Source organism: Danio rerio, chromosome 23 (genome assembly GCF_052040795.2).
Source record: "Danio rerio strain M-AB ecotype USA chromosome 23, GRCz13ab, whole genome shotgun sequence".
Classification (NCBI taxonomy): Eukaryota; Metazoa; Chordata; class Actinopteri; order Cypriniformes; family Danionidae; genus Danio; species Danio rerio.
This window is the reverse complement of record NC_141043.1, coordinates 22,693,905-22,713,084: the sequence shown is the minus strand read 5'-3', so window position 1 is coordinate 22,713,084 and position 19,180 is coordinate 22,693,905. Positions and strand designations below refer to the sequence as shown.

The 19,180-nt window shown below is 35.8% G+C and overlaps 1 protein-coding gene across 5 annotated transcripts in view; it reads right to left on the bottom strand.

Moving 5' to 3' along the window:
* Nucleotides 1–412: 412 nt before the first annotated feature.
* The window catches only part of flnbb (filamin B b), a 46,183-nt gene continuing 27,415 nt past the window's right edge, over nt 413–19,180 (bottom strand). For 4 of the 5 annotated variants that reach the window (XM_087306875.1, XM_087306876.1, XM_087306877.1 and 1 more), the window contains exons 28-43: nt 17,923–18,098; nt 17,713–17,812; nt 15,316–15,370; nt 15,116–15,218; nt 14,899–15,039; nt 13,480–13,608; nt 12,793–12,966; nt 12,553–12,711; nt 8,511–8,714; nt 5,317–5,472; nt 4,848–4,970; nt 4,474–4,743; nt 4,226–4,363; nt 1,414–1,509; nt 1,133–1,321; nt 413–1,040 (exon numbers count right to left, since the gene is read on the bottom strand). In XM_087306875.1, coding sequence (XP_087163001.1) covers nt 853–1,040; nt 1,133–1,321; nt 1,414–1,509; nt 4,226–4,363; nt 4,474–4,743; nt 4,848–4,970; nt 5,317–5,472; nt 8,511–8,714; nt 12,553–12,711; nt 12,793–12,966; nt 13,480–13,608; nt 14,899–15,039; nt 15,116–15,218; nt 15,316–15,370; nt 17,713–17,812; nt 17,923–18,098 — 2,401 coding nt within the window. In that variant the 3' untranslated portion in view covers nt 413–852. Of the gene's footprint in view, nt 1,041–1,132; nt 1,322–1,413; nt 1,510–4,225; nt 4,364–4,473; nt 4,744–4,847; nt 4,971–5,316; nt 5,473–8,510; nt 8,715–12,552; nt 12,732–12,792; nt 12,967–13,479; nt 13,609–14,898; nt 15,040–15,115; nt 15,219–15,315; nt 15,371–17,712; nt 17,813–17,922; nt 18,099–19,180 lie in introns of those variants that run through there. The other variant, XR_015523419.1, reaches the window with a different exon arrangement.

Sequence of the window (19,180 nt, the reverse complement as noted above, 5' to 3'; positions counted from 1 at the left end):
TGCTGAATATCAGTTTTGATAATCAATAATGGTTATTAAAAGTATAATGTACAATAAGTTTATACAATTTAGGAAATAAGGCAAGTAGTCAGTCAAATGTGCAGAATCATGTGGTTACATTAATTAATATATTAACTTATCGTTGCGCTGCATTTTCAGAGGTGTAGTGTGGACACAGAGCTGTTCAGAATAGCTAGGTGAAACACTAGTGTGGACGCGAATTGTTTTCATTCTAAAAAAACAGTTTTAAAGCTAAAATGTATTAGTGTAAACATACTAAAATGTATTAGTGGCATCACACAAATGCCATTTGCAGCACCACGTGACACAATGTGGCTGTGGTTAATAAGCGGTCTTTAATACAAACATGTTCTATTTTAAAAAAGTTTAAAACTTATAAAACTTCACAGAGTTGTAACAAATTTTTTTTATCTCAGTTTATTTGCAAAATAATGTTCTGTGGACATGTGTTTACAAGTTATTATGGAATCATGGTGTCTATCAATCAATTCAGTGGGCGGGAAAACAACACTCCTACATCACGTTGCGATGGGCCTCAAAATCACTAGGATTTGGGTCCATTAAAAAAAAAAAAAAAAAAAAAAAAAAAAAACTTTTTGGGTTAATATCACTCCAATATTACAATGGACACACTATATATACACAGTTCTGTCCAAACAGCTTACAAAAGCTGATTTTCATCATAGGTGCCCTTTAATTTGTAATAATGTTTCACAAACTTACTGCTTACTGCATAAGAGTCTTCTTTCAAAAACACTCATTTGAATAATGTATATACACAAACTAGCACACATGCAAGCGCACGCACGCACGCACACACGTAAATGTACTTCACACAACACTAATATAAAACGGCGATCCAGGAATGTGCTCATCTCCCCACTTCACTGCTAAGACATATTTTCCTCTTTCCTTTACAGCGTAGTTGATCCTGTACTGACACTGGCCCATGTGAATGATGGACACCCGCTCACAGGGAACTGTAGGGCCATGCATGCCCACGAACAGAAGGTTTCGTCCTACAACACAAAACACAGACATTTCTTCAGCATTCCTTCAGTAAAACGAATTACTTACAGTAACATTCCCGCTAATGTCACGGCGCACTCACCAGCTTTACTGCAGTCCACATAAAAAGTGTTTTTGCGTCCCAGAAAGCCCTTACTCAGGCCTGGGCCGTGGCAGATGACTTTACTAGCGTCAGACAGCAAAACTGGCTCAGCACTGCTGTCAGATGTTGTGTTGATCTGCGGTCCTGACAGAGAGGCTTCTCCATGACCGTTACACAGCTGAGTTTGATCTGCCGGCGCACAAGAAGAATTATAGCCTGAGAAAGAAAGTATACAGTCCAATATCTCCTAAACAATTCTTTAATAGACTGATAATTCATACCAGAGACAGCAGTGTCTGTGGCGGCAATGACAGACACAAGAAAAGGGCTTTGGGAAACATGATCCTCATCAAACATGACTGAAACCTCATAGTCACCTGTAAGAGAACAGATTCTGTAAATATGTTCATGAATAGGAAATAAAATATTGTTTTTAATCAATATGCTTATGTCATGTTTGATGAGCTATAGCTCTCGGCAACTCTCTACTGAAGATAAGCAGGGCTGCTCCCGGTCAGTATCTGGATAGGAAGACAATATAAAGCTATGTTGCTGCCGGAAGTGGTGTTAGTGAAGCCAGCAGGGGCGCTTAACCTGCGGTCTGTGTGGGACCTGATCCCCCAGTTTATTGATGGGATCTATATCCTGCTCAGTGAGCGTCGTCTTTCGGATGAGATGTTAAACTGAGGTCCCGACTCTCTGTGGTCATTAAAAAAATCCAGGAAGTCCTTTGAAAAAGGGGTTTAACCATGGAATCCTGGCCAAATTTGCCCACTGGCCTCTGTCTATCATGGCCTCCTAATTATCCCCATATCATAATTGGCTTCATCACTCTGTCTCCTCTTACTCTTGGTTGAAATCAGGTTATATAGTTAATAATAAATAAAATATGAAAAAATACACAAAAGCACGCACATCACTATAAATGGGTGCTCAGCCAAACAGCAAACACTGCAAAATTATATTCAAAAAGAAGGCAACACCAAAGCTCCAAAACATATCAACTTATTAATTTAAAAAGTTTAAACCAGAGATGCCCAAACTAGCGGCTTTGAGCCAAAGTTAGCCCATGATAACCTTTGACTTGGCCCTCCATCCCATCTGAGAAGACAGGAGGAATGATAAGGATTATTTAGATATTGTCATTTCAAACCTAATGTAACAATATGTCTGTTTGGTTTATTGTTAAAAGCTAACTGAAATTAAGTTTCAATTAAATTATGTAAATGAATCAGATTTAGTTTAAATGTACACACTGTCGGACATAGGACAAATCAAGACAAAGGCAGATTCTGCTTGACTAGTGAACTCCAGTTAAATGTGACAGTTAATGGTTTTATAGCAGTAGGTTATCATCTTAAATGTTGTACTGCATTAATTAGTACAATTTAAAGTAACATTTTCTAATAAATTAGGAAATTACCCATGGCAACTTTAATGTAATATAGTTTATTTACCTTCAGCCCACTGCTCTCAATGATATTTGGTTTTTGGCCCTTTACACGAAAAATTTTGGGCACCCCTGGTCTAAACAAAGTTTGTTTTAGCCTTTTTCATTTAATATACAATAAATTATATTAAAAAATTATAAAAACAATAAACAAATATCTTAACATATGACCAAATAATTTAGTATACTGTTCTTAATGTTTATCATATTTTATACAAATACATACCATCACACAAATAAATGAACAGACCCTTAAACAGACTTTCTTCTCAAACCCTTCTCAAACCTTTTGTCCATAGGTTATCACTAAAACAAAAACTAAGTTTTCTTAGAGTGGTGCCAAGTGCACAATTTAACCAAGAAATGGGTCAAAAAATCTTTCAGAGCAAGTTAAAAGTTTAAAAGTATGTTTATGTGTGTGTAAAGAAAAAGAGAGAGTGTGAGCGAGAGAGAGAAAAAGAAAGAGGGAGAGAGATGCACCAATTTTATATTCCTTATTTATTGAAATATTCATATGTTCAACTATATACAGTGCTCAGCATATATAAGTACACCCCTCACAAATAAATTCTTTACATTTATATTTTTAATTGGAAACTATACAATATTATATTTGTGCATATGCATTAGATTAGTCAGTAATCAAGCCTAATCTGGAGCTTATCTCTTAAAATAACTTATGATAACGGTCCAAAAACTAGTACACCCAAATTTATGTTATAGAAAATATTAAATACAAAGTTAAAAAAAGAGGAAAAATCAAGAGAAGCAAAAAAAAAAAAAAAAAAAAGTGGAAAAAATCATTCATCATTTTCAAATCATTCAAATCTTTCAATTTCTAAATATATTTGGTGACTAAACTATTATTTTAATAAATATATCTGTTTAATAAATCAGTTTTGTTTAAATGCACTAAAATACATTGTCTATATTCACTGAGAAATGGATCAAAATATTGGTTTCCAAAATGAGGTGTACTCAATTATGCTGAGCACTGTACAAATAGCTTTTTTGGTTCTGCTTTTGTTAAACTTCCTTTTAATATAAGCATAAGGAACTATAAACAATAGTTTTGTTGTCAGTCACTGAAATCAAAATAATTCTTTCACACTAGAAACATTTTCTTTGCAAACAGCTTATACCCAGGCTTGACTAGTTCACAGTTCCCAGTTCGATGCAAATCAGTCAATGGGGTACATGCACACAGACTTTTAGTGTCAGTCAGCCAGCCCCAGGGCTTCCAGTGAATTGTCATCCCATCCAAAATTTTTAAAAACAGTGATCTTCACTGCCTGGCTGAGATACGATATAAAGTGGGTGTCAGACCAAACAAGAAGAGTGCATAAATTATATTGTCCAAGTATTTAAAATACAGAAATTAATTTAACCTCAGTATTTTCACCTGAGTTTCTGCAATAGCCTGCTGCTAATGACGGTGTCTGCATTAAAATGGTCTTTTGTTTCTTTTTAACAACTTACTGGAAGCTTAAGTCTACTTAACTGATTATATTCGAATTACATCAGTACTGTAAAATGAAAATGAAACCTTAAAATATTAAAAAATGTTCACATAAACCTTTCGCCAGAAGTTCATTAATTGGCTAAAAAAAAAAAACTAGCTGTGCATATAGCCCATTACCCACCAGGCTGTTGTGCAGTATAGGTCACAATGCAAGACCCGTCCATCTGCTCATCAAAGAGGAGCTCAATCTCTCCAGGACCCTCTACGGAGACAGAAAGAGCCCCTGCTCCAGCCTCACGCGACCAAATATTAAAGTCAGCTGCGAAATGACATCAGTACATACTTTACATATGACGCACAACTGTATAAGCCAGCTGTCACAATACAAAACTAACAAGAAGCAGGAAGACAGAAATATTAGCGGGACACCTGGAACAGTTGCCAGAGCCGTCTGAAGGCTTTGTCCCCAAACCTGCACCTTCTCAGATCCTCCTCGTCCCAGCGGGCCGACGGTGTATTGAAGTGGGCAGCCGGAAATCGTCTGGCCTTTGTTCTGTATGCTCACATTATAAACTCCCATCTCTTTAGCTAGAAAGCTCACTACATAGATGTCACGGCCTGTACTAGGAAGGATAACAGCCTCTCCAAAACTTCCTGATGGTTCATATACATGAGCAGACATAGTCCCAGGATCAACATCTGTAAAGAATAGGAATGTATGTGTGTTAATGTTGTCATAAAGTCCTCGAGGAGATAGAGAGAGGTGTAGCGTTTGGATTGCTATAATGTGTTATTCATCTTACCTTGGAGTTTGAAGGCTAAACTGCATTCACTCCCAATGCTGGCAGTAGGAGCAGCTTTCTGGTTGTATGTGATGTTCTCTCTCATAAGCCCTTGGTCTTTCACCACAGCTGTAAACGGACTCCCTGGCAAAGAGGAATGAATATAATGTGTATTCATTTAAGGTATTCCCCACCAAATAATTTAGAGAAAGGAAATTCTGAATGTTGATGAACTGCTCATGTTTGTGAATTTACAGTACATTACAGTATAAACAAAAACCCTTAACCCCTTAAATTTAACATTTAACAAAAAGTAGATAAAGCTGTATCCTTATTTTCAGTTTGATTACAACAGACTTTGGTGTTACTTTGTGCCAATGTGTATAATTTACAATTTACATTTACAATTAAATGCATCCTCATTGAATAAAAATACAGAATAAATGTAAATACTTAGTTTATTGTCATTATAGAGGGCAGCTGCACAAACCTGGAATGTGCTCATCTGAGAATTTGATGGAGATTTTATAGCTGCCAGGCTTGATTGGGCAGTATGATATATTGCAAGTTCCATCATTCTCCAGCTCTTTTGTGTGGACGTCTACTTTACTGGGACCTTCAATTACAACTGTTAAGCCACCATATCCTGCAAGATCCATAAGGTTTTAAAAATACATCAATAAGGAAACAATAAATGTTTATTTTTTAGACTGCATATGAAATGAAGCATAATAACATACAACCTATCTCCTAAAGCAGCACTATGTACATTTTAACCTGTAGCTCCTCCCCTTTCTGAAAAAACAGCCAAAAGCTTAGTTTAGTTTTCTCAAAGAGCTTAGAATGAACAAGAGGCGACAGTCAATAGAACATTCCATTGCAGCAGCAGCGCCCAGTAACAGCCCCTCATTCGCCATTTTGGAGTGAAATCAGATCTATTGGATCTTATTGCTGTCACGATGGCAAGCAGCTGCTATGTTTTTCATTTATTTATTTGAAAAGCGCATTAAAGCTGAGATACAACCTGAAAGACGACAATACAACCTTTACTATCACAATCATCAGCACGTTTAATAGTTTATTTTACAAAATTATAATATTTGTTCTATTGGAATTTTCATTCCAAAATGGCTGCCGCGCCATCTAGTGGCTGTTTCCCAAATCGCACTAAAGTGTCGCCTCTTGGTGATTCTATGCTCTTTGGTTTTCTCACAGCTCTACTAGTGAGAATGGTCAAAGACTATAGAACACAAGACATGTCTCTCGTATCTTTTTGAATGAGGAAAGGTGTAACTGTCAATATGGTGTATAAAGCCCCGCCTACTAGTACAGGATCCAATCAATGATCGTTATAGAGTAAAAAAATCCCACCTTCTAGTACAGGAGTCAATCATTGATCGCTATAGGCTACATTCACACTGCAAGGCTTAGTGCTCAAATCTGATTTTTTTCTCAAATCTGATTTTTTTGCATGGCTGTTCACACTGCTCTTTTAAATGTGGCCAATATCAGATTTGCAGTGTGAACAGATCATAGTCCTAAACTGACCCGCATGCGCAAAAGTGCATTAAGGAGAGCACAAAATGTCTAATTATGCACACGTTTGTGCTGTATGAGTAAGCACGTTGTCAGATTATGCTTATATGATTATTACCCTTTTTCAGACAATCGTGGTGTAATTCATGAACTGTAAATGATTGTTCTGCTACTACTAATGTGTATTTCGGCATTTGAGACCTTAAATAAGTCTCTTGTGATAAAAAACACTGATCGTTTGTGATTTATGACAATCGCTGTGCGTGGTGCTCTGACCACCGGTGTAGTAAACTCATCAAGGGTAATGAGCAGCCGCAGACTAAACTCTGAAGGCGGAGTTGGTTTATCTCCGTTTGAGGAGTTATTTAATTTCACTTCGTTATAAACAGCAGACACGTGCAGAAAGGCGGTTTGGGTGCTCGAGCACCTGCCCTTTTTTTCTCTCGAAGAGAAAGTTCTTCCTCCTTTGCACCCGAAACCCCAATCCACAACACCCACAACGCTTTTCGGCTTCGCGATCAACCCATGCCTCAATCGTTAACCAGATTAGTTAACAAGCACCAGTTTTGCCTTCAAAATCTTTTTCAACATGAACAACCAACTTTCTGTGGTACTGTAATTGCCCTGTGTGCTGTTCTACTGTGCTGCTGAGGGGTAGATGATGTCTGCAGCACAGAATGATGACGCATGTCGCTCAAAGATAATGTAAAAGTCACATGAAATCTGACTTAACCGTTCACACTGCAGTCGCATTGCAAAACATCAGATCTGTGTCTGATTTAAGACCACATATGAAAGTGGCACAGATCTGACCTGAAAAGATCAGATTCCATGCAGTTTGGGCAGTTCACACTGTCATCACCTGAGTCACATGAGGGGGAAAAAATCAGATTCGGGCCACATTTGCCTGCAGTGTGAACGTAGATTGACAATACTCTGGGGGAGGGGCTTGAAACAGACGAGAGTTTCTGCAGATCTTGTGTGATACAAACATTTCTAAATGAAACTAAATAGACAATTGTTGTTTAATTTTATTGGTTATTCGTATTATGAAATGTAATAGTAAGCTTGGCAAGTAGTTTTGGAGAATTTGATGTTTCCCCATTCAAACAAAAAGCCTGAGCATACTGCCCAAGAGGCGTTTCAAAGATGGCCGCCGAGTGAAATCACTTGCCTATAAAGAGACTTTGCGTAATCTCAACTGAAACTTGAAGAGAGAGCAGGGCATGTGAGATACTAGAAAGTATTTGACTGGTCAGAAGATTTGATGAGAAACTGAAGTATGAGGTGTCGTCCAAAAATCTTTGATCCATAGGCGGAAGTGACAAAGCTTTGGATGTTTATATCTTTTAAATGCAAATTGTCTATACAAGCTTTTAGATATCCATAAAAAAACATACAGTTACTAACATCTAAAAAATGTTGCTTTGTTTTGTTTTACTTCAAGGGACCTTTAACTAAATTAATTCTGTTGCTGTGGCAACCAGAACTGGTTACTTTTGCCTGAAATCACACTTGCATATCGCCTGCCAGCTGAAAGATAGACATATATAAAAATGCCTACGAGCATGCTGTTTCCAAAGCCTAAGTGAAATTAGCCAAAAGTTAACTGTGAGACAATCTAATATAGTCTATCGAATCTTATAAAAAACCAACATGAACGCCATGGCACAGCCACCAAAGAAACCTGAGAGGGTTTTATCAGAGGAAGTGAAAAAAAAAGTGTGAGATTGATCAAACACAGAACACTTGATGGCACGAGCTGAAAGAGGAAAATGGAAGTCATGTGATGATAATTGTTGAATATAGTGTAGTATAACACAGTTTCAGTTTAGTTTGCACTTTGGGTTTTAGGTACCATGAAGGTACCTCAGCTCAGCCCTGCTCCATAATACCATGGCAACAAAGAGTGATTAAAATCAAGCTGCCTTCATGACACTTAAAAACCAAGACTTGAGTAAACAAAACTGAATCTTAACTGGCTAGCCAGCTAATCCAGTTCTGTCAGGATAGTCAACAAATGCACACAAACAGATTTAGTGCACTGATAACAGGCAACTGCACTTATAAACCACAAAGATGAGCCACTAAAGAAATTAAATAGAGTTGCTTTAACATACAGCATGAATCAGCTAGTTTGAATTATACCTGCATCCCAAGTGTCCACCACAAATTCAGACTTGCAGAAGGTGTGCCCGGTGTGTAAGCCTGGACCGAAGGCCTTCACCTTACTGGCATCTCCAATCTCTGCCTGACTGATGGACAGAGAGATGGGACTGTTGCTCACATGCTCCCCATCCTTCATGATGCTAACCAGATGCTCACCAGCCTCTCTGGGGATGAAGGAGATGCCTGAATAACAAACAAAGAGCATGTCTATTAAAGTCTGACAGTGGTGCTGTGAACGAAAGATTTTTAACGCTCATCAGCTTTGGAGAGAAAATGTGCAGAGCCTGGACAAATGAATCTTTCCAGTGCTCATGTGTCTATTTGTCAGTATTTGTGGAGACTAACATAGGGTTAGCTATCAGTTACCAACGGTAAATACAAATCACAATAAATTTACATACATTCTCAATAAAATAAGCCATCTAACCCAGCTACAATCATTTAACACTAAATAATAGGGTTGCAATGATAAGTTGATATTTTGTGATTCATGCACCCATCCTTAGATTTTTGGGATGCATCGCAATTCTCTCTGGAATCGACCCTGAACTTAGTTTTTAAAAGCACATGGCACTCTAAACTAGTTTTTTTCATACACTCTTAAGCCTCGTTTAAATCACACAAATTTGTCATGATTTCGGCACGATTTCCTTGGATTTGTACACAAATGGGCGTCGTGACACAAGATTCCATCGCTTCTTTTCATGTAATGTGGCATAGTTCACAACAACCGATACCATGCCTGTGATGCCTCACAACATCATCGCAAGTCTAGCATGTTTAATTTTTTTCTTGTTCTTCACGATGAGTTTCATCATGTGGGTGACACTGTGCAATAGGAGCACATCATTTCTCAGTTATCTCTGTGGGTGCTCCGTTAATGCTCCGGTCAGGTGATCAAAAAATAGACTGGATGAGAACAAACTGTTGGAAGGATGAGTAAATATCCAGAGGTCTCTCATCCTTCCAACAGAGTTTCTTTTTCAGAGGTAATCTGGCAACATGTATTTCCTGCTTGTTCAAATTTGTCATTAAGAGTAAAAACAGTTTAATATAGGCTTCTCTGAAACTATAAATATTTCACTTTAAATTTTATTTAGGCTAGATTGTTATTTTATTTAACAAACCAACACAACCTCAGAGCAATTCGTGTTTTGGCACATATAGCGAACCTCTAATTTTATTTGTTTATCTTGTTTATAGATAACTGACCAACAAAAGATGCATTAAATTAAGATAAAAATTCTTTTAAAAAGTTATTTTATCCAGGAAAAATATATGAATTATGTTTTTGTTTTTGCCCCTCCACTACTCAACTGTTCGGGTGGATGATTTGTCTCAATCTGAGGAAAATAGGGATTTAATCAATGCTTTACTGTGATTGTATTACAAATCTCAGTTATATATTTACAAATATTTTAAACATGTCGTTATTTGAAAGATTATGGGCCCTATCATACACCCGGTGCAATGTGGCACAAAGCGCAAAGCAATTGTTGTTTGCTAGTTTCAGCATGAATGCATTTGCACTCATATGTGCGCTCATAGGCGTTCAGGTCTAAAAAAAGATGTGTGTTAAAGGCGCATTGCTTGCTATTTTGAGGAACGGCAATAGACCAATAGACCAGCTGAGAGGAGGTCTAAAGTCTATCGCAGAGCGTGTTAGTTGTGCGCCCCGCTTAAACATTGCTTAACACACAGGATGTGGAGCAATACACAAATATCTTTACAAATAAAAAAGAATTAAAGGATTAAAATAATACAACAATTATTATTTTCTACATACATATAAAAAACACCTCCTCCATGCCTTCTTCTTGGTTTTTTTTCCAGTTTATTCATGACAATTTGCTTTTGTATAATGTTATCATTATTAGCAGTATTATTTATTATATCCATAATTATATTTGTTTTATTAAAAACAAACTTAGATTTGCCCACCTGTCAGGTTTCAGACCATATGGGGCACAGCATGTGTTTTAGGATATAACTCAGGTTTTTGAGCACACTTCGTTATTATTTGCTGGAAATTAGAACTGAATTTACAAATAGTTTTGAAACAAATCTTTGCGCTTAACAAACAAATTAATTATGTAGGCTAATGGATGTCTGTGTGTACAACACGTTTTCTTATCCACAAGAGTGAAAGTGAAAGTAAAAAATGAGGAGACTCATTCTACATTCTCCTGCTGCAGATGGTCTGTTTAACTGTTTTCTCACTAGTGAAGTGTTCAGTTTTTCCACTTACAAAGTCCTCCATGCAAATGCGCTGTTGTGACGCAACTGACTCTAAAGGGAATGGGAGAAGAAACTATGATTGGTTTATTTACAAAACACACCTATAACTCATTAAGAGAATAAGCTCAACTCTGTTAGATTTTCCGTCCTTAAAATAGCAAAAGAGAATTTTGACATGCCCTTAATGCTTATGCGCCCTGCGCTTTGGACTTTGTGCCGAGATTGTCAAAATAGAGCCCTATGTCTTGAGCATCTGATTTTTCCATGCTGCTGCTTGTGCTTTCATTTTCTCCATCTCACTCGTGGCAAGTTCAGGCGAGAGATTGTTTAATAAGAAACCCTGACAGGAAAATATATATTTAGATTTCAAAGAAAATGTCTTCATTTAAAAAAAGAAATCATAAGTTTAATCCTATCAATGTAATAAGGAATGCCCTTAAATAATGTAGTCATTAGTTGTCTGCAAGCATCAGTGTTTATTGTGATTGAAATAAGATAAAAACAATTGAAATTGAGATAAGAAATATTGTTATAGCAACACTTGTGACTGCTTTGGGAAATAATGCTCGCTGTAGGCGTCACAAGATGACTGATCGTGAAGGAACGTGTAATCTGTTATCCAAAAAAAACAACAACAACAAAAAAACAAAAAAACACATATCTGACATTGTGACTTTCTTAACCGACAATAAAAATCGTGTGATCTGATCGGGGCTTTAGTGAGTACGAACAAGAAAAATTTTGGTCATATACTGTAGGTAGATAAAAGTATATGCACTATGGCTTTTATTCCACTTGATTAACAAAGTTTGGATTACACTATTGTAATTAGCTTAAATATTTTCATGAAATTATTAACTTTATTAACAATTGTTTTATGTTCAAGTGGTGTGTGTAAGGATTGGGAAAAAGTGAGGCTGTTTGTAAAACATGCAGCGCCATCCGGTGGTTAAAAACTAAGCCCAGAATCAATTCAAAAAACGCAGAATGGACAAAATTGATTCTCGATACCGAATGCATCAATTTATTGTCTCAGCTCTACAAAATAACAATAAGTTACAGTACAACTAATAAAGAAAGTAGTCAAATCTTGCTGTACTACAATACAAACCAGCTTAATTAAAAATAATATTTATAATAAAATATTTAATACAAATGGAACATATATTTTAAGAAAAAAATAAAAAAAGTCGTTCGAGTTATTGCATGTGCTGACCCACCAGGATGACATTGTTTAACACAATTAATTGGACAATATATTTCACAGTAAATTTTACCTTTTGAAAGCATAGTTATAAACATTTTCCCCAATTATGATTGATAAAACTGTCTTTGTACTTATTGAAAGTACAGTAGATGAGTCTACTCATCTTTTAATACTGCTTTTTATTTTGTATTTTATTTAGTGCAGATATTCAAATGTACAGTATGCACAATCTGCACTGCATGCTTTCCAAAGATTGACACTAAATAGTTTAACAATAATTAGGGTTACATTATTTACAGGCTGCTGATTTGTAATGTACATAAAAAAAAGCATTTTTTCGATCCTCTACCTGCCCTAGTCAACCAAAATTTGATTTGGTCCAAGAACATACCTGCCGTACATGTAGTGGAGACTATACTATCAAATGGAGAATACTTTGAAAAACGATGTGCCTGACTTAAGGATGTGGGCTAGCTTAGCGCTTAGGTTATGCTGCAGCTAGTGTATAGACCCTTTAATGCATATCAATTCATTTATTACCAGGAGCAGCTGTGTGTACATGAATAGACGGCTCACCGAGATGGCTGTCAGCTTGTGTTTTCAGTAAGCAGGGTACATCATTGCCTGTGGGCGACATAATGCTAGCGGAGAGCTGGCTAATGTCTTCTTCGGTGATGTCCAGGGTAAAATCGACCGCACTGCCCAGTTTGACCTCTGACTTTCTCATATGTCCATCTGTATTGGGTTTATAAAAACTATGCATGTATTATTTAATGTTTGAGAATTATACTGGTACACTTGTTTGAGGTTTGTTACCTGTAATTTTGGCCTTGAAAGGACTGCCTGGAATAGGCACGTCATTATGTTGAACTTGTATCTCATAATCTCCAGGCTCAGTTGGAAGGTAACTCACAGAACAAGTGCCATCTTCATTGTCCAAGCAGTGCACATCAGCCTCAGACGGACCCTCAATTGTGATGTCCAGTTCACCTGAACAAGTAAAACAAATGACTTCATGTGAAACATGTGGGTTCTGGAAGTAAAAATATATATCCATCTTCTTTAACAACATGTTATTGTGTTTTTGAGTGCCGATAAAGTGGACTAGTTCAAAACACTTTCCACTTGGCTGTGTCACGGTTCTAGGCTCTTTTGAAAATTGAAAATTCTGTGATCATTTACTCACCCTTTACTTGTTTGTAAGTTTCTTTCTTCTGCTGAACAAAACAGTTGATATTTTGAAAAAAGCAGGAAACCTGTAACTATTGACTTCCATTTGCTTTTCTGACTGTGGAAGTCAACGGTTACAGGATTTCAGCTTTCTTCAAAGTATCTTCTTTTGTGTTAAACTGAATAAAGAAACTCATAAAGGTTTGGAACCACTTGAGGGCAAGTAAATAGTACATTTTTATTTTTAGGTGAACTATCGCTTCAATGCACTAACAATATATACAAAAAAATGTTCACAGTCTGTTATTATGGAACAACAAAACAAATGCTCACTCGAGGCTGAATCCTCCTGACAGATGGTGAATGTTGCAGTCTCATTTGCAATTCCACACACAAGGCCACGCCCATAGGCCACAGGGCTGCGATTAGCAAGACTATTTGCATAATATTGCAGTGGAAGTTCTGCAGGATTCAGAGAGAATACATTTTAAAAACAGGTTTTCATTGTCAATAATGTAACATTTCTAATATAGTAATATTGCAGGTTTCAACTAAATTATACAATGTTGTTGTTCTTGTAAAGGGGCTTTGACTCAGTCTACACTGCATGCTATATAAATAAAGGTGACTTGGCTTTAATATTTAGGGGTTGTGTTATATGACCATCATAAGTTATTATGCATTCACATAAACTTCAGATGAACTAAATTTTGTGTAAATTGAGGTATATACAGTACATCATCTAAAAGCAGATAGAGCTAAAGATAGAGCAGTGTTTGACAGAGCTACATATTTAAAAACCTTGGATCTAAGGGTTAGAAAAAAAATTATATCAAGAAAATAGCTTTTAAAGTGGTTTAAATTAAGTTCTTAGCAACACACATTACTAATCAAAAATTATGTTTGGATAGAGTTACGGAAATTGAAAAATGTCTTGATGGAACAAGATTGTTACTTAATATTCTAATGATTTTTGGCTTAGGATAAAAATCAGTTATTTGGACAATGTATTTTTGGCTTTTCACAAAATATACCTGTGATCCAGTGTCACATATCACAAATATTTTAATTAGGATTAAACTTTTTTTTCTACTTAAATTTAACTTAAACTAGACCTGAAAATTAAGATAAACTAAAATTAAAATTTAAACTAAACCCAAAACTAAACTCAACTAAAACTGAACCTTAAACTAAAATAAAACCTAAACTTAAACTAAACTAAATTAAAAAACTAAACTAAACCTTAATTTTAAACTAAACTAAAACCTTAACTTAAACTAAACAAAAAACTAAACTAAACTTAAACAAAACTAAACCCAAGCCAACTAAAGTAAAGCTTAAACTTAAGTTAAACCCTAAACTTAAACTAAATTTGGAACTTAAAATACACTAAAATCTTAAATTAAACTAAACGTAAACTAAAACCTAAACTTAAACTAAACCAAAAACTAAGCTAAAACTAAACTAAAACCTAAACTAAACCAAAAACTACACTAAAACCTAAACTAAACCAAAAACTAGACTAAAACCTAAACTAAACTAAAACCTAAACTTAAACTAAACTCAAACTTACACTTAAGCTAAACTAAAACCCAAACCAAAAACTAGACTAAAACCTAATTTTAAACTTAAACCTTAACTTAAACCTAAACTAAACTAAACTAAACTAAAAACTAAACTAAACTAAACTAAACTAACATTTGACATTGAAAAACACATACATTTTTTGAGGGAGATCATGTGCAATCTAACCTGGTATATCATTTTCTGCTGATTTAATAAGGATTTGATGAAGACCCTCCTCTGAAGGATCAAACTTCATAACGACAGTCCCATCTTTATTATCAATCATGTCAGGCTGTGCTCTCTTTCCAGACGGCGTGATCACCTCTCCTGTGAATGCCATTAAAATAATGATGCGAGGCTGCGATCATTAAAACGAACAAGTGAATCTCCAGCAACAGCTCACCTGTAATTTCACCTTCACTTAAGTCTCCTGGCAGGACTATATCACAGGATATAAACCCTGCTTGATTAATGGCAGCAGGAGGGATTGCATTCCTGCCCTCAACCTGATGGGAAATAATGAAGAATGTATGAATTGTCTCAAGGACTCAAAACATTATTAATCTGACTGAAATTAACCTTGAAGGAACTTCACATTTATACCTTGTTTTGAAAACCCCTGTACCCACTTGAAGTGTGAGAGGATGGTGGCTGGTGCCTATAATTCATGTCACAGTTAATTAAGAGATAAACAGAGCACAAATTAGAGAATAATGAACTAGGATATTGAAGGAGACTGATTAAAGGAGACATATTATACCCATTTTCAAAAGATCCCACATCCGCCGAATATGCCTGACAAGTTTCAGGTCAAAATACCCTTCAGATCACTTACAATATCATATCAAATTTGATCACAATCTTTGTGTGTCCCTTTAAACACAGATGAGCTGTTGCTTTCCAGGAGAGGAAGGATAATTACACTTATTCTAATACTCCAAAAACAACAAAGCAGGTCATCATCAATGACTTACCTCCCACAGCCAAAACATCAGAAATGGTTGGTAGTGGAATACACTGCAAAAATGCTTTTCTTACTTTAGGTGAAATTTTCCATCTTGTTTCTAGTCCAAATATTTAATAATTCTTGAATCAAGAAACATTTTCTAGACAAGCAAAAAAGAATAGTCTTGTTTTAAGAAATAATATTATAATAATATAATATAATAATGTAATATAATAAAAAAATTAAAAAATTAAGTGTGTTTTTCCTTAAAGGGGTGGTCCAGAATGTAATTTTAAGGCTTGGTTGTGTTTAAAAGATGCAAAGCAATGTGTGCTCATGTTTGACTTGAAGGAAATCACATTTTTTTTAATATATCTCAATTTGATTATACACAGCTACTCAGCTAACATAAAAACGACAATTTCCTAGTTCCTCTGAAAGGCCCGCCCTCAAGTGACTCTGATTAGTCATCGTCATAATGCACTGCTATTCGCTGTGTAAACAATCAGTCAACCTCCTGCCTGCTCTCTAAAATAAAATCTGAAAAGTGTTTGTAACGAGTGACAATGGGGTGCGGCTTCTTTAAGTGCGTTTGCCATTGTGTGTGTGTGTGTGTGTGTGTGTGTGTGAATGTTGTCTGCATCTATGTGTGTGTGAGTGAATGTGTACTTTCTGTAACAAGCGCATGTTCATTCTGTAACATATCGTGACAGAAGAATAAAGCACAAGATGTGGGATGCTACCTGTGTGAGCCTTGATTTATTTTTCTGCTGCTACATGAGTCAGGTGAGCTATCCTGTATTTTTTAACTCTATGTGTTACACGACGCCTTTCACATTTATCCGGAATATGCAGGTGTAAGTAACATGAATCATCCACTTATCTTTTGTGACTTCATTATCTGAGATGTGAAACGCATGGAAAAGCTGCCTGAAGACAATCAATGCAGTTGCGCACACACATAAGAGACAAAAACGTGCTGGTTGAGTGTGTGTTTGTGTGTGTGTTTACAGCAGTTTGACTGATAAATATGTATTTGTAGCTAAATCGTTTGCCCGCAAAGCAGCATTTACCATTGTTTACATTGTTGCTACAGGATACCGCTAACACTAGACACTACATGTCATGATCAATTTTAACAAATAATTACTGGTTGTAGTTCACAGCTTCTGCTTTGAGGAAATTTTAGCCGAATCCAGCACTGAACTGGGAGAGATTCTGCATTATACTTGCATTATATGACATAACATCACATATCGTGTCTTTCTACTGTCATCCTCCAGTTTTTTACTGTGCCTTCTGTCTCTGTTCTTCCAGTGTTTGTATCCGCGTCCTCTGGATAACATTGAAACAGTCTTAAAGGAGATTGGTGTTGTGCCAATCTTTGTGCATGCGCATTTAGCTGCAGCAAAAGTAAAACTAGCGTGTTTTAAAACGTAATTTGTGCTTAAGCAACAACAGTAAAGCAACAGCTCACTTCTAGATTTTGTTACTTATTTAAAATATGTTGTTTAATTGTGAGTTTCACAAGCAGTTTTTGAGATTTCAGCAGAAGCCCTATTCATTTAGATAGGACTTGAATATTGGAATACTGTCTGGAGGTGTTGCAATAATGGCCACAGACTGTCCGTAAAAGAAACGTTGATACACATCTGTGTTTAAACAGCTCATACATGTTAATTTTCCATATTCACCCTATTCTCCGCCGACGAGCGGGCGCTGCCATTTGAATCTTTTTGGCTTGAGACTTCCGGTCTCATTCACTTCCATTCATTTTTTGACGTTAAAAACTGCTCATTACGCTGCTTGATGTTGCAATTTGATTTTTTCTTATTATATTATTCTACTTGGTCTGTATAGTCATGCAAACATTTGTTTGTAGAGCAATTAGTTTGACCGTTTTCTGCCGTTTATTAATCCTAGTCATTTCTCCCATAGGCGACTGAATCGGAAGTTCTAAGACAATCGCGAAAACAGGCGCACTTCCGGATTTTAGAATAAGGTCAATAGGTCTCCTTTAATGCATATGGTCTGGACTGCAATGGTCGTCTTACCTTTGAAAATCCTCCAGTGTGGCATTTCTGACCGCTGAGGGTTCAGGTGTGTGTGTTGTTGCACTGGTTGTGTTCTCATTATTTAACACTTCAACATGATCTGTTGAGGTAGAAATCAATAGCACTACAAACAATGTTTCTTTTAAATTCACATCAATTTTAGCGTATTTTTCATGCAGACTAATATTGATCATATATTCCATGTCTTACCATCAGCTTTCAACATCTCTGTCCCTGAGGCCTCGTTAGTGTTGCAGCAAGTTGTGAAAGTCTGAGGAATTTGAGCGCTGACACGTTCCTCTAATTGTCTGCTACAAGCTTCATTTGTATTAATCACATGTTTGTCATGACTATCAGCGTGAGGAAGGACATGAAACCTCAAAGGACTGTAAAACAAGTAGATCACATGTGACAAGTGTTAAACATTCAACCACAACAACACCACCAACCATACATCAGTCCTTTTGGAATTTGAATGAAAACTCATTTGGAGAAGTGAGATATTAATCTGGATATAATAAAAATGATATATATAATCTTGGTATATTTATAAAAAAAAAACATATTATAATGCATTTGTTTCAATCCAAAAAAAGAGAAACTGACCCAAATATTTATCAGGAATAATTTATGAATATACGTTGCAGATGGACGAGTATCTGCTGCAGCAGTGATTGGTTCAGAGTGTTTTAGAAAGAGTATTCCCAGACAAAGCTCAATATTCAGAGCTAAAGCTTGTGCACTAATTTTAGCTTTAGAATAAATAGAAAAAAAACAGCAACTCCAGTTTTTAATTTGCACAGATTCATATCCTGCCTACAAGCACTTGAATCTATGAAAACGGATCATCCTATGATTTTTAGCATAATAAAAAAAGTTGCTACTTTAAAGGAAAAAGACTTTGATATTATGTTTTGCTGGATACCTGGTCATATGGGATTCACTGGAAATGAATGTGCAGATAAAGCAGCTAAAGAGGCCCTACAGTTGGAGAAAACAGAATGTAAACTACCTGTGTCTGATGTTAAACCTGTTTTAAATCTGTATATTAATCTGAAATGGCAAATGGAATGGGTTGAATGTACTGTAGAAACAACAAGGTGTATGAAGTGAATGCATTTGCAAATGAAAGAAATAATGACCATTTTGAAAGTAGAGTAAAGTTTTTAGTCAGGAGATAATTTAAGGGAAATGTTTAAAAGGTGTGTTCTTGAACAATTTTAGAATATTTATCTTTAATCAAACTAAAAGATTGTATATGACTATTTTCAATGTTTTTTGCTGTTATTTATGTATGTTTGTTAAAAAACTGATATGATTGTTATAAATTATTGATTTAGAATAGGTTTTGCCATGAATATAGCCAATGCTGCTGATATGGTATTAAAGTATAAATAAATAAATAAATAAATAAAGAAATAAATAAACAACACCACCAACCATAGTAATTCTTTATATTTTACTTCAC